General features: G+C 36.8%; 1 protein-coding gene across 3 annotated transcripts in view; it reads left to right on the top strand.

Moving 5' to 3' along the window:
- LOC148939407 (uncharacterized) overlaps window positions 1-26,215 on the top strand; it is a 154,459-nt gene that overhangs the window by 89,819 nt on the left and 38,425 nt on the right. For 2 of the 3 annotated variants that reach the window (XM_089106702.1, XM_089106700.1), the window contains exons 3-4: window positions 11,711-11,848; window positions 24,055-24,180. In XM_089106702.1, the coding sequence (XP_088962828.1) occupies window positions 11,711-11,848; window positions 24,055-24,180 (264 nt within the window). The remainder of the gene's footprint in view (window positions 1-11,710; window positions 11,849-24,054; window positions 24,181-26,215) is intronic. The other variant, XM_089106703.1, reaches the window with a different exon arrangement.

Here is a 26,215-nt window from a genome sequence, read left to right as displayed (position 1 = left end):
CTGTGGAATTATAACAAAATACTTATAACGGACTAAATGAATGCATTGTGTAATAATTTAATACAATTGACAGCATAGGATATGTTTCGTAAATATAATACAAATTATGGAATAAATACAAGGCATTGGTCCCCACTATAACTTCATGCCATGGAAGTGGGGGGAATATATAAATACTATTTAAATTAAAAAAGAAACAGTAAAATAGTCATTAAGTAAAAAACAGGGGGGAGAGAGAGAAAGAAAGAGAGAGCAAAAGATAGAGTGAGATTTTGCATTTTTGCCGGGGAGGGGGGAGTTCATGGTAATAATTTTCTGTGGGGAATAAATTCTCCTGAAGGATTTTTACGAGAGAAAATTTTGCACGGTTGGGATTTCCTGGCATGATTTGAAAAATGGTCAGAAATAAAACAAAAATAAGTCTTTTCAGCTGAAAGTAAAGAGGAACGTTAAAACTTGAACTTACAGAAAGTGTTCTGTATGTGAGGTGAGATACCCTTTCCTCCTACTTCATGCTTTACGTTAAAGTTTGACTTTTTGTCCCAACTCTGTAAGAATTACTCCTGAAACAGAACGACAGTTGGATGAAATGTATTTGTTAAAGAACTTCGAAATTGTAGCATAAAGAGAGGGGGTTGAGGAAAGGGCAGCCCTCCCCCTATATGGGATTAATGGATATTAATTCAAATATTTTTAGCTTTCATGGGGTTAATTTTGTCTTGTTGTTTTAAATTTTTGTTGAAGAAATTCACAATTTTTTCGTCCTAAAGTTATTCAACATTTTCAAATTTTGCTGTTAATTTTTCACCATTTTCAATTTTTCTTGAGGATATTTAGATATATTTTATTTCTTTGCCGAGCTACAACACTGATTTTTAGATTTTCGAGTTAACAAAATAAAAGTTTTAAAAAGATTTTGATTTGTTCTAATCCGGTTTTTTATTATAGCTTATTGGCGTCGAATATTGTGACGGCGTTATTCTTTTAACTTAACATATCTTTGTTCTTCACTTTCGTTTTGACTCGTTTTGATTCTTGCTACCTCTTGTCTTCTAGCTCATTTTGATCTTTGTTGTCAATAGTCTTCTAACCGCATATGTCTTTGTTCTTTACATTCATTTTTGACTCGTTCTGATTCTCGCTGTAGCTTATTTTTTAACCACATATGTCTTTGTTATTCACTTTCGTTTTTGATTCATTATCCATATATACAAGCCCGCCGAGTAGTGGGACCCGGCCTCAAAATTAGCTACATAGTTGTTTTTTTTTTATAAACTGGCATATTGAAATTTCTGGATCACAGAAATAACCCCACAATCACATTCACCAGGTCACAACTTTAAGGAAGAATTTGTATTTTTCCCATGTTGGTTGTATCGAACCTATGGTGACGCCATGACAAAATGAGGTTCACTTTGCTTGCAGTTAGAAGACAAGAGACACTGAAAATCAATATATACAAGCCTACCGTGTAGCCTTGTCGGTGCTTATATGTATATATATATATATATATATATATATATATATATATATATATATATATATATATATATATATATATATATATATATATATATATATATATATATATATATATATATATATATATATATATATATATATATATATATATATATATATATATATATGGCTCAAAAGGGTCTAAGGGGGGATAAAAGAGGGGTGGCTAAGTTTCTTATGCTCTTAGATTTGATAAGAATCAATCAAGTATTGTTAAATGCAATACTTACGAACTACTATGATTCTTAAGAGGAAAATTTAAGGAAATGTTTATAAAATGTAAACGTTTATCAAACAGTTCGTGGTAACCACAGTTCATATAATTATCCAGTAAGCTTATCGCAGATCATTTCTGGTCTTCGTTCTCGGTGCGAACAAAAAGCTCCTCCCACTTCTTCGTGCAGTTATTAATAGCGGGTTTCCACTTGTTTCCGATTGTTTCGCGTCTGACTTGTCTACCCGTGAAAAGATCTGACGCCGCTTATGTTTCTACGTTCTCTGGAGCACTCGCACCCCGGTCCGGGTTTTTATAATGGGTGAGATAGGGAATGATCATACTGGATATTTATATGAACTGTGGTGGTAACGAACTGTAATGAAGGAGCAACCCGGCTCAATAGTAACTGAAACTATAAAAAAAAACTGAATTTTGATATCAATAGATACATCAAAAGAATTAGATTTTTATGGTGATTTCAAATATATAAGTTTCATCAAGTTTAGTTATACCCATCAAAAGTTATGAGCCTGAGACTATTTGCCTTATTTTCTAAAAAATGGGAAAACACACCCTAAAAGTTATGAAATTTTAATGAAAATCATGCTATCAGATTCAGCAGATCAGAGAACCACTCTGTACAGGTTTCAAGCTCCCTTCTGCACAAATGTTGAATTTTCTATTTTTGCTAGAAGAAAGATCACGGATAAGTGTTAATTTTTTTTTTCAGGGGTGATCGTATCGACCCAGTGGTCCTAGAATACCGCAAGAGGGCTCATTCGAAATGAAATTAAAAGTTCTAGTGCCCTTTTTAAGTGACCAAGAAATTGGAGGTCAACTAGGCCCCCTCCCGTACTCATTTTTCCCAAAGTCACATGATCAAAATTTTGAGATAGCCATTTTTTCAGCATAGACGAAAAATCTAATAACCATGTCTTTGAGGATGACATAATCCCCCACAGTCCCCGGCGGAAGGGCTGCAAGTTACTTCTTCAGTTATGAACAAGTTATGCCCATTGTTTGCATATAGTACTGTTTCTTTGGAAGCATACAGACGTTATCAGGGGAGGGACTTTTTGTGGTGTGGGGGGAGGGGGGTCGATGCTGAGGAGTTACATGGGGATCATGAGGATTTTTCCATGGAGGACTTTTTTCCAATTTCCCAGCATTATTTAAAAAACGATCAGAAATTAAATAAAAAACAAGTTTTTTCAACTGAAAGTAAGAAGCAGCGTTAAAACTTAAAACGAACAGAAAGTATTACGTATGTGAAGGGGTTCACCCACTTGTCAGTACCTCGCTCCTTACGATAGATTTTTTTTCATTCTTTCAAAAGAGCTATTTATCCTAATTAAACTGCCTTTGTAATTCAAGTGTCATTCTTAAAGAATCGGAACAAAAGTCGAGCTTTACCGTAAAGAGTGAGGTATTGACGAGGGGGCGAAACCCCTCATATACGTAATAATATTTATTCGTTTTAAGTTTTTCTGTTGCTCCATACTTTCAGGTGAAAATATTTGTTTTTTATTAATTTAATTTAGTTATTGACACAATAGCTAGCCTTACAACAATATTCTTATAATTATATTTGTTTTAGTTTTACAGTGTCCCATTACTGTTTGAAAGATAGTGTTGACACTGAAAATTGCCTTCCGGACTAGAAAATTTGTCAATCCCTCAACGAGATTGCCCACCAACGAGACCTAATATTTACTTTATCGATCACTTAATGAACCAAAAGACCCCTTTTCGTTTGCATTGATCTCGAAATATATATTTAAAGAAGAGAAAAACCTTTTAGGAATCAAATGAAACAAACAAGTTTTTTCAATTGAAAGTAAAGTTTTTTCAATGTATATATATATATATATATATATATATATATATATATATATATATATATATATATATATATATATATATATATATATATATATATATATATATATATATATATATATATATATATATATATATATATATATATATATATATATATATATATATATATATATATATAATCATGGATCCGCCCCTGAAACCATCACACCTACTCCACCAGTTATTAGAAGAAGAAAAAATTCCTTATTTTCACAAATTTCATCAACCCCCGTCCCCTTTTTTATAAAATCCTACATAGGCCGATCGGATGAGTCCACTGTATGTAAATAATAGATTAAGTCATAATTTGTATATAAATTAAGTCATACCTGTGAGATGGGACACTTGCAAACCACTTGGCTCGCTCACCAAGTTTTTTTCTGCTTTCGCAATTATGAATAATGCAGTTTGTAACCATTTCTCATTGATTGACGAAAACCCACTAACCCGCTAATGCAGAAATAAGTGGGAGGAAATTTTTTGTTCGCACCGAGAATGAAGACCAGAAATGATCTGCGATAAACTTACTGGATAATTCTATAAACTGTGAATATGATGAAGGAATAATTGACTACACGTTTTGACATGGAACGCAGAAATATTATCTGAACCCCTGGATTTCTTTTTCTTAAGGCGATTAATAGCACTCTAGAGAAATCACAACATCACAATCAGACGAACTAGCTAAGAAAGAATCTAACTCACTCTTATAATAATCCACAAGGCAATTTTCAGGGGCAGAGAAAACGTTCTCATAATATTCGACCAAGTTGTTTCAGGGATGTCATAATACCGTATATTATTAAGGCAATTACTTTGTGGTTTTAGCACCATTTTCCAAGGCTCATTTGGATTACTAAGAACTTTATCGGAATAAACTGACTGAATTGAGCTCCTATGCTTGGCAAGCTCATTCGCGAACCGTTGTTTAGTCTGCAATCTTATCTGATTTACAGAATCAGACCTAAGGGAGCCACAGTCTCTCCAAATTTTCAACCAAAATTTTGCCTTATCACATGCTTCACAAAGTGCTGGGTTCTTTGACCACCCGATACTTTCCGTCCCACTTTTAATACGCTTAGCAGGAGCAGCCACAAGTTCGACAACACACAAAGAATGGATCAATTCGGCACAGTATACATTTAGCTTCACTCACGTATCAACTGAGTCTGTACGAGCAGACTTACAAAGTAGATGATAGGGCACACGGATTTTCTCCGAGATTACATCACACGACTCATTAAATTTTTCAACATTAACCATAGACCAATTCGGTAACCTAATCCACCTTTTACGCGACTCGGCACTGTCCATATCTTGTGGTAACTGAGCCTGTGGGAAATATGCTCTAAACTTGAGTGGGAGGTGGTCAGACGTAAAGTTATTATCCATAAGAAGCACAGAAGGAATATTAACAGATTGGCTTGCTACAGCATGGTCAAAGTTGGACGTACATCCAGAGTTATAAATGTAAGTGCATTTTTCACTTTTCGCTCTGAGGCAGAGATCATCACTCATAATACCGAGTAAAACACTTCTGCGACTTGACACCGCGTGGTCGTCGAATTCCAGGTTGCAGTTGAAGTCACCTATAATAATACGATTAAGCTTTCCTTGACGAGCTTTTTCCAGGCATTTAGAAATTTTAGACACACTAATTGCGAAGCGACGTTCCGATTTGTCGTCCCGGTAGTCAGTGGGAAGATAGACATTAATTAGAGCCACGTTGTTTACTCTAACAGCAAGGTAGTAATCCTCCGAATCCAAAAGATCAGAGTCTGGGTTTGATCGAACTTACATTACTAAACCACCTGAAGGAAAACCACAATATTTTGTTTGCTTCGCAGGCACAGAATATACATTATGACAAGGTGAAAGATTCAACAAGTTTATGCCCTGCTCCATAGTAAAATGCTCTTGCAGGAATATTATGTCGCACTCACGAAGAAAATCAAGGACGAAAGTGGATCGGTTTATAAAGCTCCCATTGATATTCCAAGATATCAGACTATGTGATGTCGGGAGTTGCTCGGTCATGGCCTAGCAGAGGTCGGCTTCTGTCTAGCAACGGGACAATTTGCGCTGTAGCATATGTGACCGTTTTTCTTACATACTACACAAAACATAGACCGGTGCATGGATTTGACTTGCTGGACGCGTTGTCAGTTGCTCCACAGCGACCACAAATGGCGATATTATTGCAATTGGCCGCAAGATGGCATTCAGGGTGACAAGAGAAGCATCTTCTTGGCAAGAACTTATATTCATCAGCAGGAAGTACTTAGTAATCAATTTTGACTCCGTATTTAAGAAAGGAGTCCAAGTCAGTGCGGGTATCGAAGTAAACTTTGTAAGCACGTGAGCTTCCGATCCTGACAGCTTTGCAAGCTCTGGGGATAAGGTGCAACACATTTTGATCCTCCATTTCGACGAGAATTCTCTTCATTACCCCATTAAAGTTTGGAGCCCTTAGTGACACATTTATCATGGGAGTCAATGATAGCTTCAGCAGTATCTCTAGACTTAAATATAAATTTCCAGTCGTCTTTAATCTTACGTAGTTCACTGATTTGAGAAGGATTTGAACACACTGAATCGACAAAGGACTTACGAGCCCCGGGAGTGTTGAGTGATCCAGGTAAGTTCTTGAGTACAACTGCATAATATGGAGCCTCGGACTCCGATGCGTTGAGTTTCGGGGACCAAGAAATGGGTTTGTTATTGTTTGATTCGATTAAACTATCAATTTTCTGGCCTAGCTCGTTTACTTTCACAGCCAGAGTAGCCACTACTGCATCGCCTAAAGTGGGAACAGAGCAAGGATTCTCAATATTTTGTATTGGCTTCTTTTCTTTATCTCGAGCGTGTAACCATTAAAAAATATCTGTAAAATTGTCTTCACTTTTCACATTTCTAACGAACCTGTTCGTAAACTTGAACTTATCATGCAACATTTCTTTCGCTGTAATTATGTAGTCTTTACTAAAGAAGCTTGTTGTTTGCCAACAATTAACTCAATCTTCGCACCCTCTGTCATTTATCGATAAATAAAGTTCAGAACAGGGCTTAATATTAATCCCGTCATGGTAACAGAAACTTGTCTAACTGGATTTATTACCTGGTGATCAAACTCCAAATCACTGTCAAAATATCCAGTCTAATATCCAGGGCAGAAGTTCGTTCATTTCACTAGGTAAAATAAGTTCATAAGAAACTTGTCAAACAGGCAAGTTTCTTGACGCTGGCGGCACACTGGAACATCACAGAACACTGCTTAAGAGCTCATTTGAAAGCTAATTTCTTATACCTAATCACTTTTATAAATTTGACTTGATAACGCCACCGTAAAGTTCCATATGCCACCCAAAAATTTTACTTCGGGAGTCATTGCTGAAATGGAAGGGCTGGGAAGAATGAAGAGGGCTACTATCATAATATTCATGACCAAAAACCCTAAATCTAAAGTTTACAATTCCCGTTGTATATTCCCCTTCCAAGCCCCTTCAATTATCTTTCATAAATTGTCTACTAGCTAACAGAACTAACAGGCTACTGCAGCATAATAAAGAGCTGTTTAAGGTCTCATTTAAAAAAGTAATTTTAGTGTTTACGTAATTTTTATAAAGTTTTCCTAAAGTGCCATATGGTACCAAAAAGGGAACATTATGCCACCATATCTGGAGTGGAAAGGCTAGGAAACATGAAAAGGGTACCTTCGCAATCTCCATGGTCGAAAACCCTAGGCCTGAGTTTTACTATCATCCCTCTTGTTTACTCTCCCTCAATTCCCCCTAATAGGTCTCACAAATCGTCAACTGACTAGCAGAAGTAGTGGGTTACTGCAGAATTTTAGAGAGATGTTCAGCGATTTAATTAAAGGTTTGATCATATCCATGTGTTCTCTATAGACTTGACTCGACACCTTCATGATAAAGTGCTGTATGGAACAAAAACTGCATGTTTGGGGCAATTTCTGCAGTAGAAATCCTGGAACCCAGTTCCTGATAAAACTTGCCTTTTTCCTCTTGTTGAAGTTCCTGAAAACACTCAGGACGCCTGCTTTTCTCCTCTCCACCTTTTGTGCAGGTTAGCATATGAAAGTATTCTGTTATGCTACAAACGAACATTTTTCTCCATTAAGAAGGAAGCTATCACCCCGCAATACCTAATTTTGAGCTCGATCCAAATGCATAAAAGATTAGAGATTAATTTGTTTCTCCCCCGGATCCCCTTCTATATTTATCCGAAGGCCCAAGAGGAGTTAGAAAATTTAGGAATTAAACTGCACTTTGGAGGCCTCAGGCACATACCCCATCCACACAATAACCACCCGACCCTCTTCCATAATAACTGATGCACAGTTATACATCACCGTATATAATCTTATCCAACATCAAGTGAAGCAACTTAGTTAAATGAATCGTTAAAATAATTTAAACCTGTTATTTAGTATGGACTACATGACTCTTTAGAAACAAATGTGCCACCGCACGTCAGTACTCTCTCTCTCTCTCTCTGAGGCTGGAAACCTCAATATACGGTTTTTCGATAGATTTAAATCAACCGGCACCTTCTGTGCTGGTGGGAAAATGAAAGTAATGTTTTATGCTACAGAGAAAGATATTTTTTTCTGCAATAGGAGAGAAACTACCACCCCGAAGAACCCATTTTCAGGCTTAGTCCAAATGATGTGAGATTGAAGTTTAATTTCTACCTCCACAGTAGTCTCACTTGACAAAAATTAGGAGGGGGCGTACTTTCCAAAATCTAGGGGGCGGCAATTGTGTCTTTTTTTCAATTTAAGATACCAAAAAAGACATTTTTCAATAGGAATACCACCAAAAAGGAATTCTTCAGAATCTAGGGGAATCAGAGAGGCACTTATACCCCCTTCCAAATTGACGCCGCTGTACCTTGCTACTCTCTCGTGCCCTCTTCTATATCTATCTGAAGGCTCATGAGAAGCTGGAAAATTTGGGCATACAAATGTAGTTTTCCTTCCTCGATGATAGCTGATGCTTATTTATACATCACTGTACATAATTTATAAGAAATCAAGTGAATCAACATAGTTAAATGAAGCTTTTAATTAAATGTCAGGTATTTTAAAGCTCAGTATCCCTCAGTTTTTTGCCACAAAATCGCAGAAAATGTCCACTTTCCTGTGACACAATTTTTCAGCTACTTTAAAAGGGCACTAGAGCTTTAAATTTACGTTTGAATGAGTCCTCTCCCAATTTTATATGATCATTGGTTCGACACGATCGCCCTGAGGAAAAAACAATAAGAAAAATTTGCAAGTGAACACGCATCCTGATTTTTTTTTCTGGAAAAAAACTGGAAAAATTCCTCATTTTTGTACACAGAAGCTTGAAAACTCTACAAGACAGTATTCTAACATCCTGAATCTAATCGTGTGATTTTCATCAAGGTCAGGATTACCATTCACTCTTATTTGAATAGAACCAGACCCGTAAGAAAGGTATAGTTAGACTTGAAAGGAAATATAAAAAAAATAAAGGTGACTAGACAGTAGCAGGGGTTTGCACAGATGTTTCTCGCGTTTTGCTTGGAATTGTTTTCATTACTATCGGACTGGAAAGGAAGACATAAAATAGTTTTCAAAGACAATATTTAATATCATATTAAGCCAATAAAAAGATGTGGAGGAGGAGGAGGAGGAGGAATAGTCTGGAGGAGAAAGTCTTAGTAAAATCTTTATATTCATTTTATTGAAGAAAACGTACAGTTTTTTGTCCGGGGGCACCACCGGAACCTGTTTTGTCCTTATTGCAATCTTAAAAAAAATTACTTGACGTCAAAGGGGAAAAATGGAGGTGAAAACATTAAAATAGGAAATGTAAAATTAGTTAAGATTCTTCAGAATGAAGCGTAGGTAGGTGTCTGAACTTATCACTAAGATGAATTGTAATTATTGCTACATTTACAAAGGGGTGAAATGTGTTTCACCTTTCTAAGTTTTATAAGGCATAATTATTATTTAAAAATAAAGATGAAAAGAAAAAGTAAAATCAACCTTTTTTAGGGAGGAAGGGTTTTTCTCAAGTATGTCAGTCTTCTTCATAGCAAAAATCATAATTGAATAAACATTAACTGAAAAGAAAAACAAAGAAAATAAGCCTTTTACATTACACGATAAAAACTCGTATGGAATATACCATACAAGTTCAGCTGAAGAAACATCAAAAATCATTGAAAACGTAAGCATTTTTGCCTCGTAGCTAAAAAAAGCGCAATTTTTAAAGTATTTTTCCAGCTTGTGGGGCTAATAAATATTATTAGCCCCACAATGTGTTTGGCATTCCTTCTAGGAGGTCGGGAAGAGGTCGTTCCTCTGGTGGTGTTGCTATCATTGTCCGTGCCTCGCTTTGTGCCTCGACGTTTAAAGAAGCAGATTTTTATATTGCAGTGAAAATTGAAAATACTGTTGTGCTCTCAGTCTATATGCCAACGAACTACAGGAATGTCCAATCTGACAATAGGTTTAATATTGCTTGTGGGAAAGTAGCTGCTGTTGCTACATTATGAGTAGCGGAAAAACTTTCCTGTATTAGTACCGGAGATATAAATTCCTGCCACTCTGATGCTTAGAATTCGAGAGGTCAACTACTCTTCAACGCCTATTCAAGACTGAAGTTACTGGGACGCAGAGTACACTTCACATATGTACACAATTCCGATTCCATGTCCTCGCTTGACTTTCTATTCTGCTCTTCCGACTTGAGGACCCACGGTGACTGTGAGGTTGCTATCGGCTTCTGTGTTTCTGATCACCTTCCAGTGGCTAATACCTTCATTATTAATGACCTCCTGAATAATGCCACAACTGATACTCAAAAGCAGAAAAGATGGTTCCGGAAGACTAATAGGCAAAAATCCAATTTAACCTTACTCAGGTCTGTGTGTGACGGAATCCTGGAAAAGATTAAAGTCCCTTTCCAGCTACTACTCCAAAGCTCGCCGATTGCATGTGATGAGAGAAACAAATATTTCTAAATATCTACTGTAGTGAAATAACTCACGCCCCCTGGCGAAGAAACCGCCAGATTTCAGCACGTTACGGACTCGATGACCCCTTCGTCGTGATCGCGACCAGGAGGGAAAAGTTCCTGAAATCTTTAGATCCAACGCATAGTATGATTGAAGCTATAGTCAGTAATGTGTAATGGTTGTCTTTTTATGTAAATAGTTTCACCATTGTTTTTTTTTTTTTTTTTTTTTTTTTATTTATTTAATTATTAATTTAAGTTTTTGGTTTTTTCGATTTGTTTTATTGTTTTCTTTTCATTTTTTCTCTACTCCATATTTACTTTTTTGTATTGCTAAAGATGGGTAATAAAAATCATTCATTCATTCATTAACTTTTGAAGAGAATCAAAAGAAAAAAATATTGAAGGCTCAAAGTTAGAACTCCGAAATTCTGACAAATTAAAAATATAAGGAGTGAAAATTTGAAAATAAAAATATTGTTGCAAATGAGATTATAAAAATCAATAAAAGGAAGTCTTATCTATTTTTGGGGAAGAGGTAAGGTATAATTAATTTAAAAGATATGACAAAATCATTTGTAGTATATAAGAGATACTGAAATGGATGCGGTCTCCATACAAGCTATTATGTGCAGTAAAGTAAAACTTTATTCTGTGAACATAACTTGAAATCATGTGTTCTTCGGAACAAATGATGACAATCAAGTTGCCTTCAAGCCATGGCTAATTGGAGAAAAGGCCACAACAGATAAGTGAGAGGCAAACCTGGCATAAGCCTTTTTCAGAATTGTACAAAAATGATGTCTTTCACTTGTTGATAGATAGTCTATTATCCATCCATCCTAGGGCAGAACTAAGGTAGATAGTCATAGAACTAAGGGATGATCGTGAATTTTGGGTTGACTCATGACGTACAATGTCCAACATGATGACACATAAGCAGACAATCAGAACCTAAAAATAACGTTTTACATCACAAAACCAAATTCTTAGATAGGAATGAAAAACGTAACAGCAGTCTCACAGTCTACATAGTCTACATATGCAGTTTATTATATTTAAAAGGAAATTATTGTAACAGGTCCTGGACGTCTCGGGGATCCTTGTGACAGTGAGGAAGAGTGTGACGGAATAATGAATTCATTTTGTGATATGGATACTGGCTCATGCACTTGCTTGGAAACTCACCCAGTGAGAGGGATTACAATGTGTGGCAAAGGTAAATGTAGTTCATTTTTTGAATGCAATATACTAGCAAACATGTTGTCAGGGACAAGACCAGATCATACCCACCCCCCTTTTATATATATATATATATATATATATATATATATATATATATATATATATATATATATATATATATATATATATATATATATATATATATATATATATATATATATATATATATATATATATATATATATATATATATATATATATATATATATATATATATATATATATATATATATATATATATATATTAATAGCAAAATAAAATTTTTCAAATGTGAATTGGCAATTTTTTAATATAGAAAAAGTCACAGAACTAATTTCATTTCTGGAAGACCAATTTCATTTCTGAAATTTCAGTCTTAGAAAATCTGTATATCCGCGTTGGAAAAAAATTCTACCTTGTCTGAGAAAAAATGTTACCTCTAGGATGTCTAGGAAATCGATGCGCGATGACAACTTAGAAATTATTTCTTAGTGTACAGTTCATTTTCAGATATAAAAGAATACGTGTTTTCGCGTATGCTTTTCATAGCGTTAAGAACCTGAAATATAATAAATATGAAAATCAATATCTAGAGAGGGTACCTGAAAGTTTTTAACAAGTCCGAAAAACATTTCCTTCAATTGTACATGAACCACCCCACCCTTAAAGGAAATTAAATAAAAAAAAGTTTTTTTAACTGAAAGTAAGGAGCGACATTCAAACTTAAAACGAACAGAAATTATTCCGTATATAAAAGGGGCTGTCCCCTCCTCAACCCTCGCTCTTTACGCTAAAGTTTTTTATTGTTTTAAAAAACAAAGTTGTGAGACAGAGTCAAACTTTAGCGTAAACAGCGAAAGGTTGAGGAAGGGGCAGCCCCTCCTCAATCTATACGGAATAATTTTAATGAAATTTATCGTTTTAAACGTAACGAACTTCTATATTCGTATATTTTTATTACGTATATTAGGGGGTTCGCCCCCCTAATACTTCGCTCTTTACGCTAAATTCAAATTTTGTTCCAATTCTTCAAGAATGACCCCTTAATCACAAAGGCCGTTAATTAGAATAAATAGCTCTGATGAAAGTACAAAAAAAAAAACTTTCGGGTATAGAGCAAGGTAATGACAAGGGGGCGAACTCAATCATATACGTATTAATTTCCGTTCGTTTTAAATTTTTATGCTGCTCCTTCCTTTCAGTTGAAAAAATTGTTTTTTTTATTGTTTGATTTCTGATCTTTTTTTAAATTACTTAAATCCCATACATCCTCATGGGACGTCTTGGGGCCACTCCTTCTAGAATCTGATGAACTAGGGCTCGATATGCTTGTCTGTCAAGTGCAGTTCGAAATAGTTGGGCAGTGCGTTGTCGGTAAAAGTTTTCGATCCATCTTTTGCGTGGTCTCCCCCGTGGTCAAAGTCCTTCAGTTGTCCCTTCAAGCGCGATCTTGGGCAGGCGTTCGGGATTCATTCGCTTTACATGGCCGAACCCGCGCAGCTGCTGTTTTCGGATTTTGTTCAGAATAGTGTCTTGCGACTTCAGCCTTCTTCGGACTTCTTTGTTTGTGATATGGTCAGTATATCTGATCTTGGCTATCCGGCGCAGACATCTCATTTCGAACGCAAGGAGGTTGCACTCGTTTTCAGCTTTTAATGTCCAGGTTTCACACCCATACAGAGCAATGGGTATGATCAGACTGTTGAATAGATGCACCTTCATACGGTTCGAAAGGTGGCTAGATTTCCAGATCTTTGATGGTCTTTTGAAGCTAGAGCTGGCAAGACCGAGGCGGCGTTTAATGTCGACAGTGTGGCAGTTGTCAGCCACCAGAAGACTGCCGAGGTAAAGGAATTTATCGACCGTTTCCACTTGTTCACCGTCTATTACTATCGAGGGGGTTTGTTATCTCCCGTCGCGATGTGACCATGATTTGGTCTTGTTTGCGTTAATCTGCATACCTAACGGCTTCGTTGCTTGGGAGATGTAGTCAGCCTGACTCTGGAGTTCTTGGGCGGTAGTGGACATAAGGTCAATATCATCCACATATGCTAGTTTTTCAATTAGGATTCCTCCTATTCTGGCTCCATATTCGATGGGTATCAGGGAGAGGATGGCATGGAGAAACAGGTTAAGCAAGTGCGGCGAGAGGATGCATCCTCGCAGGACTCTGAAAGTTGTTGGGAATTCACCAGAGAGTTCACCAGTGGTCAGTATTTGACTTTTGAGTTGGTTGTATATTTCCTCAGTGATTCTGACTGTTTCATCTGGGACACCGTAGTGTCTTAGAATATGCCACAAGCCTTTCCTCCATATTAGGTCAAAGGCCTGTCGGAAGTCAATAAAGAGCTGATAGAGGTCTCTGTGAAACTCGATGAACCGTTCCATCAGCTGACGCACAGTAAAGATTTGGTCAATAGTTGATCGTCCCGATTGAAGGCCAGCTTGATACTCGCCAAGAACAGAAGCGGTGATTGCTTGAATTCTGCGGAGCAGAATCTTGGTCAGGATTCTGGTTTGGTGGCTTGTGAGGTTGATGGGCCGGTATTTGTCACATTCTTTCTTCGAGCCTTTTTTGTGCATTGGGACTATTGCTGCCTTGCACCACTGCTGCGGGACGTGTCCAGTAGACCAGGTGGCTGATGCAAGACTGTGGTATAGGTTGACAACACCTTCTGAACCAACATTTATCAGTTCAGCAGTGACACCGTCTGGCCCCAGAGCTTTGCCTCGCTTTAGGGATTATATAGCCGATTTGATCTCGCTTCTAAGTGGGGGTGGAGGGGGGGTCTCGATCTATGATTGGGAAGGAGTTTAGGACATTTGGGTTAGTCATTACTTCAGGGTTCAGTTTCTCCTCAAAGTATTCCTTCCATCGTACGAGCTTCCTCTTGGCATCACTGATGTCGTTCCTCTGCTTGTCTAGGATTACGGGTGTTGAGGGATCTTTTTTGGAGGATAGCTCGCTGACTGTTTTGAAGAGCTTGTGCTGTCGCCTTTCATGAACTGGGTTTCATAGCCCTTGCACTTTTCGGTTATATGGTTAAGGAATGCCTTCCTGATTTCACGCTCAACTTTCCGTTTGAGATGTTTGTACGTATCTCGGCGGTTTCGGTTAGATTTGTTGTTATGTAGGCGTTTCTGGTCACATAATCGAATTAATTCATCAGTAATCCAAGGCTTTTCGTCTTTGACTTTTCTACCAAGGATGTCACTTGCAGTCTTGAGGATTGCAGAGGTAGCCTGTTCAACCAAGCGATCGATCTCTTCAGGAGTTGCGAGCGGAGTGGATGTTCTCAGGATGTCACGGAATTTTGTAGACAGGCTAGAGTTGTATGTGGCTTTTTTGGTGGGGTCTCGGAAGAGTTCCGTTCGGAATCTTGGAATTTTTGTGGTTTTAGTAAGACATCTTCGTATTCGTATCGTATCGTATCGTATTCGTTTAATCAAATAGCTTTCGTAGCAAACAAAACTGAACGCTAAACTATGCTATTTTTACAATCATTTAAGAAAAAAAAATCACTTATTTAATACGCAAACAAAATATGGGACGAAGAAATTTGCAAATCTGTTCGTTCGGCACTTGACGGGTTGTAGTCTTTTCTGATGCCTGGTGAGTTTGGGGGTCGGTGCGGTTGGAGGAAGAATTGAGCGATGTTTCTCGTTTAACATGAGTTATTTTCCGAATTTCATTATCAAATCGTTTCTTTGAGCAAACAAAGTGGGCAAGTTCATAACCACAAGGGAATGCTCGTAACTCTCATACCTGAGTACAAAAATTATTTTAGCACGTTTTTGAACGTCTCCTGGTTCCTCTGATATATAGATCATGTTATGTGCTTGGGGACCCCAGACAGGTCAATAATATTTTAGGGTTGGCATGATGTGTGTCGTATAAGGCAATAAGAACTTAAAAGCTGAGAAACCCAGTCTTCACGTACTCGTTAAACTTTGGATTGACTTGTTTCCATTGCGTACGATATTGTCTACGTGCAGTTTAAACGAGCAATCGCTTGTAAAAGTCACGCCTAGTATTGTCGCGGACGAAACAGTTGGAAATGGAACATATGGTATTGTAATATCTCGTTTGAGCGGGTTGAAACGTAGAACTATCGATTTCTGCTCGTTCAGTTGCAGGCTTTTAGATTTACACTGGTTAACGAAGTCCGAAAAAAGCGTTGGTTCAAACTGCTGTTTTGCTACTGCGTTTTTTACTATGTATTTGAGAAGGGAAGACAAGTCATCAACGAACTTGAAACGCTCCTCAAATTCTGCAAAGATTTTATTGATGACTACAAGGAATAAAAGGGCAGTTAGTTTCGTTCCTTGGGGACAGCCACAAGTAAGTCTGGTCCACCCAGAGGGGATATCATCGGCAAATAACGGATACACCGATTGCCATCGCCCTCGTAGAAAATCTCTCACTAATAGCAGTAAGTTTTTCCCAGCTCCCATCTCTTTTAGATTTGTCAGTGCAATGAAGTGCTCTATAAGGTCGAAGGATTTACTGTAGTCCGCCAAAAGTAAATCGATAACACTGTTTGGACTGTCCAGCCACTCAACTATCAAATGGTACATCCGCACTAGGTATATTGCCGTGCTACTGCCTTGTATACAGCCATATTGGTAAGTGTCTATTGAGGGTGCAATCTGCTGTAATAGAGCACGGTGTATAAAACCTTCGGCCACTTTAGCCAAGTTGGGAGTTATGGATATAGGTCTCAGCTGATTGCAGGACTGGGGTGCCTTCACTTTCGGAATAACCCGCACATAGGCAGCTTTCCACAATTTTCGGAACGATTGTTCTGAGAAACACTGATTTATGATTGATGCCATGGGTTTGGCTAGAAAAGGTGAGTACTCTTTCAGTAGCTTCACAGGGAGTTCACCTGGGTATGTGGCACAGTTGTTATGTAGTCGTTCGATTTCACGAAAGACCGATATTTCGGACACTTCTACAATATCATCGGCACTACAACTGTTGATGATATTGCTCATCTGTTCGTCACTTATGGTGGGGTAAGAGGTGCAAATTTGTGTAAAAAACTCGTTAACATCCAAGGCTCTGATTAAACTCCCGTCTAAGTTGCTGATTCGTACTTCAGTCCCTTTCTGTTTTCCAGTAAGCCTTTTTACCGCATCGTACCACTTGTGTGAATCTGACTTGAGGAGTGGAGCTACTTTTTCCCGTATATACCTTTTCCTAGATACGCGGAGGGCTGTAACGACTTTGTTTCTAGACTTGTTCCCCTCCGATGCTTCTACTATAGAACGGAAATTTCATCGTTTTTTGATCATTATTGTGAGCTCTAGCTCAGTCCTAGCTTATCTGATTCACATACAAAGCACATTTTGACAGGAAAGGATTTGCTGCATTTTTGTTACAGAGTCAAATATAGTGTCTCGAGCTTTTCATCGATGGCAGTTAAAGCACAGATTGCATCAAAATTAAAGTTCGCTATTCATCTTCCAAAGGCTTGAATGAAGCTTTCACTCAGTGGTCTGTACAGTATTCTAGTCTTTTTTGGTTTATGTATACGGTTTCTGTTCTTTGACTTCCAGCATAAGAAGTTGTGATCAGATTTTGCAAGTGGTCCTAAGGAAAATGGCGGTTCATAGTACGCTTCGAGATTTGTCAGTATGAGGTCCAGTATGCTTCCACTTTCATGAGTGGGAACATCGACAACTTGTTTAAGGTCCAACACACGTGAAATCCATTTTTTGTCGGTTAAGCTGAAGTCTCCTGCTATGATAAATGCTGGATTGCTGTACTGTTTCCGAAAACTGTCAACTTGATATTGCAGATACGTCACTAATTCTCGCCTATTACGCGCACCTTCTCGATAGTATATTGCTGCTATTATAATGCATGAGTAAGTACTTGGTAGCCCCTTTGGCTTGCACCAGAGCCAAATTGTCTCGTGGCACGAATCTGGGGGATACCAAGTTGTTTGCATGGTAAGTCTTCGTGGCAATAGATTCCTATGCCACCTTCACGTTGGTTGCCCTCTCTATTGTGTCTGGTATTAAAAAAAGTTCAGATATCCTTTGATTGCACCCGTTTAAGTTGTCATATCCCAGCATTCAGTAACTACTGCTTAATGGTGCTAAGTTTTATGTGCAAGACAAGTTCTAATTCATCAACCTTGTTGGTTAGGGACCGGGCGTTGCAAAGAATCAGGTTTGAAAGATATGTTTTGACATTCAGCGTTACCGGTTTTAGAAAGGGAGGGGAACTATTCGAGAGGAGGTGGTCCACAGGATTATCAGGAGAGTAAGGTCTCAGGGTTGGCATAGGTGCTGAACACCCTATAGTTACTACACATGTCAATTATCGGTTCTTTCTTGACCTTTTGATTCTGTTGTTATTCCGAACTATGGATATCACCGGAATACAGTGGTCACCACCTTGAAGTACACAGTGCTCTCTACGTGCTTGGACTCTCCTGAATGCGCGTTTCCCACGCCGTCTCCGCTTCGCTTTAGATTTGCGCTGAACGGGTGCGACATCTTCGCTAGGTTTGTATAGTTGGTATGCGATTAAATTATCGACGATAAATAACGCCACCTGGTATGCGATTAAATTATCGACGATAGATGGGGCCAGCGGTCCAGAACTGAAACGCTTGCTTTTCAGAAATTCTTTTGCTGTCATTTTTATAAATAAACGTAACACTATAGTCACTGCACAAATGGTTGAAACGATCTTCACTCAGTATGAGCTACATCTCCAACACCAACAAGCTAAACTAAAGTAGCATGGTATGCATAGCTTCAACGGCGCAACGCCATCTACCATTCCCTCAGCTTGAGTTTGGACATCAGGAGTGTGTGGTCCGAGTCAAAATCTCTACCGGGGAGTGAGACAGTGTCCATTACAGATGACTTCTAGCGTTTACATATCAGGACGCAGTCGATCATATTTTCGGTGACTCCATCAGGGGATCTCCATGTTACCTTTCGGCGGTGTCTGTGCTTAAAGGCGGTATTGGTGATATAGAGTTCATTCTCCCTGCAGAAGTTAATAAGCCGTTCTGCCCTTGCATTAAGACGGCCATGTCTGTGTGGGCCCACGACATCCTCTCGACCAGCATGGCAACTGCCAACTATCACATTAAAGTCGCCAAACACGATAAGCATATCATTTTTGGGGATCTGGTCAGTGACGCTTTGTAGCTGGAAGTAGAATTGGTCACACTCCTCTTCACTTCGGGTTGAATCCGGGGCATATATCTGGACGACTGAAAGATTTTTGATGGGCCCTTTCAGGCGGATGGTCGCTATTCTTTCCGATACAGGAGTAAAGGTCATTAATGACCTTTTGGCGGCCGGAGAGAGGATGAAGCCGACACCCTACCGATGAACACCATCAGTACGTCCCGACAGTAGGAAAGTGGTTCCAAGGATGTTTTCATCTCCGATTCGAGGAAGGTGCGTTTCAGACATAATTTTTTTATTGCCGTAGGGGGAACGAATTTTGGTACTAAAATTCAAGAACACACCAGTGTTTTCGTTAGTTTTTTCGTTACTTTAGAAATAAATTTGGGCTGTAGCTTTGCATATTAGGGGGGGGGGGATAAAGTATAGCGGGTCTGCATGCAAAATGTGTTTGGTACAATTATTCTGCATATTACATATATAGATAGAGAAGTGTACTTTAAAGCCAAATATACGGCCATGAACATAGTAAAATAACATAAATGAAAGGCACAAATAACATATACTTTGATCAGCAATCATTATAAAAACACTACATTAACCTAATAATAGTACTTAATACTTGGAAAATCGGTCATAGAAAAAAAAAACAAAAAACACTTAACACTTGAAAAACATTAAAATTACTTTATACTGAGATTTTTTTTTTTTTTTTTTTTTTTTTTTTTTTAGTTAACAAAATTTCCAGATGCTTCGCTATTCTTCTGTAATTATTTAGTGGCCATACCTAGAGGGAATTGTTTTCTGAATTCAAACTGTTTACCCCACCCCCCTATGTGCAAATTTATAGCCCAAATTATATATTTCCCTCTATTCTGTCACTTGTCTTTGTCTTGTCTCATGCTAAGATGAAAGAAAATAACGAAGAAACCGGTTTGTTCTAGAATTTTACACAGCGTAAACTTGAGTGAGTGGCGCATAATACACAAGTACCAAAATTCCTTCCTCCTACGGAAATAAAGAAAAAAAAACTCAAATAAAATTCTCAACTTTGGAAAGCCTTATTTTCTACGGGAGGGGGGGGGTATTTTCCGAGGGGGATATTTTCCGCGGTGGATATTTTCTGGGGGGATATTGTCCGCGGTGAGTAGTTTCCGGGGGGGATTTTCCGCCGGGGGTATTTTCCAGGGGGTATTTTCCGGGGGTTAATCGCCGGGGGTGTAAACGTCGGCCACCAAAATTTGATATGCTTTACCCTCCATCCCCCCCCCCTTCTAGTGTGCAAACATTCAGCCAAAATTTATTTCTAAGCTATTATATATTCATCCTATTTTATTTTATTTCATTAGCATTAACCAAACTTGACTTCTTTAGCAGTATATAAAAGAGTACGTTTAATGCACAGGTACCAAAAAAACAAACACGCATCCGTGATCTTTTTTCTGGCAAAAAATACAAAATTCCACATTTTTGCAGATAGGAGGTTGAAACTTCTTTAACAGGGTTCTCTGATACGCTGAATCTGATGGTGGGATTTTCATTAAGATTTTCAATGGCATTTAGGGGGTGTTTCCCCCTTTTTTCGAAAATAAGGCAAATATTCTCAGGCGCCTAACTTTTGATGGGTAAGATTAAACTTACTGAAACTTCTATATTTGAAATCCGCATAAAAATCTTATTCTTTTGATGTATCTATTGGTATCAAAGTTCCGTTATTTAGAGTGTCATTGAGCCGGGTCGCTCCTTACTTAAAGTTCGTTACCACGAACTGTTTGATAGTGTCAGAGATTTAGGGCAGCAACCAGCAAGAGCTCATCAACTTCTGTCTATGCGCAAAACAGATTTTTCACCATATCAGTAGTAAGTTATATAAAGGTTTCACGAGCACAAGAATATACAGTGTAGTTTGACGATCAAATTGCAAAAAGTGACCAAAACCTTCCATATTATAGACCTATAAAGTGATCAAACATGTTTTGAAACAATGGACGAGATTGTATAATGCAACCAGACTGGTTTTGTTTCACGGGTTTATTAATAGAACGACTAATGTTTTTGAAAAGGGTAATTACTTGTAAGTTCAATAACCAAATTAAACTTCCGATGGTTAAGAATGCGTCACGGGCAATTAAACAATGAGGAATGGGATGCTATAGTTAGAATGGTTTTAAGTTGAAAATTGTGCCATTTGCGTAAAATAACTCTATTTGCAAATTTTTTTTGCGAAAAGGTATTTGTGAAAAGGTATTCCGCTGGTCAAGAATGCCTCACGGGTAATTAAAGAATGAGGAATGGGATGTTTGCATCAACAATACAAAGAATATGCTCTGATACGTAATAGCTTTGACGCCTACAAGATACATTGGTACAAGGTATTCAATAGCTTAATTGGTGTTAAATTATTTTGCTTAAAAGCTAACTCTAATTGCAAAAAAGGGTATAGCATTTGCGAATTGGACTGTATGACCGATCTTAATTGAATAATAGGGATGTAAATGATCCTAATTAGTGATCGGATTGTATGAAGGTGGTAATAAAAGGGCTAAACTGACTATCAGTTAAGGTAACCCCTCGGGGTTGTTAACTCATCGCTTATTTATTATAAATTTGGAATACCATCAATCTATGCAAATGGTTAACAATGGTAAAATGGTCTTGTGACTTGACCTAGCTTTACTTTTTGATGTGTTCTGTATAACACACAAGTGGCGTTTGAAGAGTGTTGTCAATGTAAAATAGAGTCTAACGTTATAGTATAGGGGACCCAAAGGTCCCCTGTACTATAACGTTATAGGGGATCTATACTATAGGTTATAGGGGACCCAAAGGTCCCCTATCCCCAAACACCAAGGGGGCCCCGCCCCTCCAACGTTTTAGCCCCCTCCCCCCCTTTTTTGTGGAATTTTTTAAACTTTTTTTTAACATGATACATTTTTCAACTTTTTTTACATCTCTTAGATGTGGGATTGGGGATAGGGGACCTTTGGGTCCCCTATAACGTATAGTATAGATCCCCTATAACGTTATAGTATAGGGACCTTTGGGTCCCCTATACTATAACGTTAGACTCTATTTTAAATTGACAACACTTTTCAAACGCCACTTGTGTATTATACAGAACACATCGAAGAAGTAAAGCTAGGTCAAGTCACAAGACCATTTTATCATTGTGAACCATTTTCATAGATTGATGGTATTTCAAATTTATAATAAATAATCTATGAGTTAACAAGCCTGAGGGGTTACCTTAACTGATAGTCAGTTTAGCCCTTTTATTACCACCTTCATACAATCCGATCACTAATTAGGATCATTCACATCCCTATTATTCAATTAAGATCGGTCATACAGTCCAATTCACAAATGCTATACCCTTTTTTGCAATTAGAGTTAGCTTTTACGCAAAATGATTTAACACCAATTAAGCTATTGAATACCTTGTACCAATGTCTCTTGTAGGCGTCAAATCTATTACGTATCTGAGCATATTCTTTGTAATTATGATGCAAGCATCCCATTCCTCAGTCTTTAATTACCCGTGAGGCATTCTTAACCAACGGAATACCTTTTCACAAATACCTCTTCGCAAAAAAATTCGCAAATAGAGTTATTTTTACGCAAATGGCACAATTTTCAACTTAAAACCATTCTAACTATAGCATCCCATTCCTCATTCTTTAATTGCCCGTGACGCATTCTTAACCATCGGAAGTTTAATTTGGTTATTGAACTTACAAGTAATTACCCTTTTCAAAAACATTAGTCGTTCTATTAATAAACCCGTGAAACGAAACCAGTCTGGTTGCATTATACAATCTCGTCCATTGTTTCAAAACATGTTTGATCACTTTATAGGTCTATAATATGGGAGGTTTTGGTCGCTTTTTGCAAAGTGCTCGTCAAACTACACTGTATATTCTTGTGCTCGTGAAACCTTTACATAACTTACTACTAATATCTCCCTACTCAAATTTTTAGTTGTAGGTATTTGTAGACTATAGATTACTGTATTGAAATTCTAGCCCAATGGCCCTTCCTAAGTATCCGCGCTAATACTCCCCCCTTTTTCCTCCATAGATTTGGAGGTCGGTGTTACATGAAGTCAACCAACATGATTTGCAGTTGAACATTCTTTCGGTGTATAAAAGCCATTGTCATTACAAATCCTATTTATACTTTAAATACTCTGTAACGGTTGTTTGTTGTTTTTTTTTGGACTTTCTGTTCATTTTTCTCGTATTGTGGTTATGTTTTCGAGGTTATATTTGTAGTTATACACTCGATTGGCATTTTGGTTGTTTAATCTTTGTTGTTAGTTCATTTTTTGTTCGTATGCTGAACTATGGTAGCACAAATACTGATCTCTTGATCAGTACTTGCTTTGATTGGTAATTATACAATAAAAATTCTACAAGAAACTAGCAAAAAAGAAGCAATTTTATTTTTGACTTATTTGTAGGGTAACTCAATGGTCTTGCTAACCGTAGTATCAATAGCTAGTAATATATATTTTTAACTTTGAACTCCAGAAATATTAAAAGAGACACCAGAAATCCCATTATTTCTGCCTAGCGTACCTAGAATTTTGAGCTATGCTGCAAATTTCTGAGGTTGGTCAGGAGTTTTAAAACTATTGAAGTACCTTCACTTCAGATTTCTAGAAAATGATCTATAAATCGTACCAAATTAGTCAAATTTAAGTCATATAAAAAAAATCCTAAAATATTTTATTCTTCCACAGTAAAGACATCCTAAACCGTTTAAGGTGTGTACTGTAAATTTTTATGTGTTGCTCAAAATTCTACTAATACGGGAAGTGTTACGAGTTGATTTTTTTGAGCGTTTTTTATAAATAGCCTGTATTTGCATAAGGTACGAAGCAATAATTTTTACTCGGTATAAGTTTTGACTTCGTTCTTTATTTGACCGAAAAAATATTGTCTTTTAAAATTATTTTTTTAGTGTTCATCTAATCTCAATTGATTATAATGTATGTTTGTGCATATAGACCAATTTCTTATATATATATATATTTTTTTTAGAGGTACAGTTAAACGACTCTTGTCAATTTGGTGGCCAATGTCGTGCACTAAATACTCATTCTGAATGTCGCGGTGGGAGATGCACATGCAAACCCGGATACAATACAAGGAATGGATGGTGTGTCGGTGAGTTTCTGTATAGCTTTTTCTTTTCAGTGTTTAGTGCCCAAAAAGTCACTAGCAATTTTGACTGCAAGGCAGTCGTTTTTTTTTAATAAATTTTAGAAAAGAAAAGACTGCCTTTAGACGAAATAGGACTGCCTTTAGAAAAGATGGATACAAGATTTGAGTTTTTCAAAAAAAAAGAAAGAGCAATTTACAACCTGAAACAAGCAAAAATAAAGTCACTGTAAAAAAAAAACGAAAAATTCTGGCTCCTGACTTGCATTTCTTGAGGCGGAGGTGGAGAGATACAGAAAAAGTCTGCAGTCGGTGTTGACTAGCTTGGCTTCTCTATGTGTTTGGCAGCTGGAGATAGATGATTTCCATCTCTCACTTGTGATGATATAGTCTATCATCTTCCTGGTCTTCCCCTCAATGTTGAAGTAAGCATGTTTGTGCCTCCTTTAAAATTAGAAAAATGTGTCTGTGTTAGCGAGCTTATTTGCTGCGCAGAGGTGTTTTCATTACAAAACAAAGAAATAAATCAAGAGAGACAAACGAGTATAGTTCCGGTATGACGAAAAACAAGAGAAATGATCAAACAAATATTTCGTCTGTGTAAAACAAGGAGTCTTCAGCGTTAAAAGAAAAACGAAAAACATATAAAGCTAAAAGAATATACAGAAAATAAAACAAACAAACCAATGTATGTACAATTGCTACTAACATATACATTTAGCGAGCTACCTATATGACCCCTCCCCCCCCAAAAAATGCGACAAAAAACAATAAATTAAAAAAAAAACTTAACTATTCCAAACTGAGTCTGGATTCGCTTCACCGATCACGCCTTGCCATGCACCAACTGGGTCTGAGACATTGGCGGTTGCCCAGTGTGACAATTTCTTAGGACAATTTCAACGTCCATAGATAGCACTGATAGCTGAAAATAGAACTCGTCTTCGATACTATGCTCATACTGTTATGCTCCACTCAACTGAAAAAAGTAGTTAAAATGAGTGAATAAATGAAGCCTAAAAGAAACGGAATGGATCAATGAAATAACGAATAAATGAACAAAAATTACTGTACGCAAAAAAATTACCACGTATTTTCTCTAAACGACCCTAAGGACCAATGTCGGTAAAAAAATATTATATATTTTGAACACTGGGTTTTTAATTGTTCAGAACATAAGAAATTCAGCAAGCATACAGGAAGGAGAAAAACAAAAAATTTCTTTCAATAAATATATTTGCGTATCTCCAAACAAAAGCATCACTGTTTGGCAACGAAAAATGTGTACCCGTATATATATATATATATATATATATATATATATATATATATATATATATATATATATATATATATATATATATATATATATATATATATATATATATATTTATATATATATATATATATATATATATATATATATATATATATATATATATATATATATATATATATATATATATATATATATATATATATATATATATATATATATATATATATATATATATATATATATATATATATATACATACATATATATATATATATATATATATATATATATATATATATATATATATATATATATATATATATATATATATATATATATATATATATATATATATATATATATATATATATATATGTATATATATATATATTTTGTTTAATAATGTTTTGCCAAAATGACTATAGTTTTCTTCTTTACAACTGACTTTGAGATATGTGTACAGACATGACAATTATTAAAACGGGCTTCAAGGTTCTGAATTCATTAGTCTAAGAGTACCTTGCGTATTGAATGTTTATATTCGGTTTTTCAAAGTATTCCTGCTCTCCGGGACAACTGAAAACTACCCTTTTTTGCAGTCATTGCGATGTGGTGATCACACGACGATGATTAATGATAAGGGTAATTACAAAGAATAATTCCTGTAATGTAGATGAACATCTACTTTTGGCCAAATGTTAAATAATCTGGGATTAGCAATTGCCTGTTCCCACCGTAGCCGTACCCACGACCAGTGACGTA

The sequence above is a fragment of the Artemia sp. Qi Xiang Cuo genome, chromosome 21 (genome assembly GCF_049724085.1).
Source record: "Artemia sp. Qi Xiang Cuo chromosome 21, ASM4972408v1, whole genome shotgun sequence".
Lineage (NCBI taxonomy): Eukaryota > Metazoa > Arthropoda > Branchiopoda > Anostraca > Artemiidae > Artemia > Artemia sp. Qi Xiang Cuo.
Note: the sequence above shows the minus strand (reverse complement) of the source record. Positions and strands in the feature narration are given on the sequence as shown.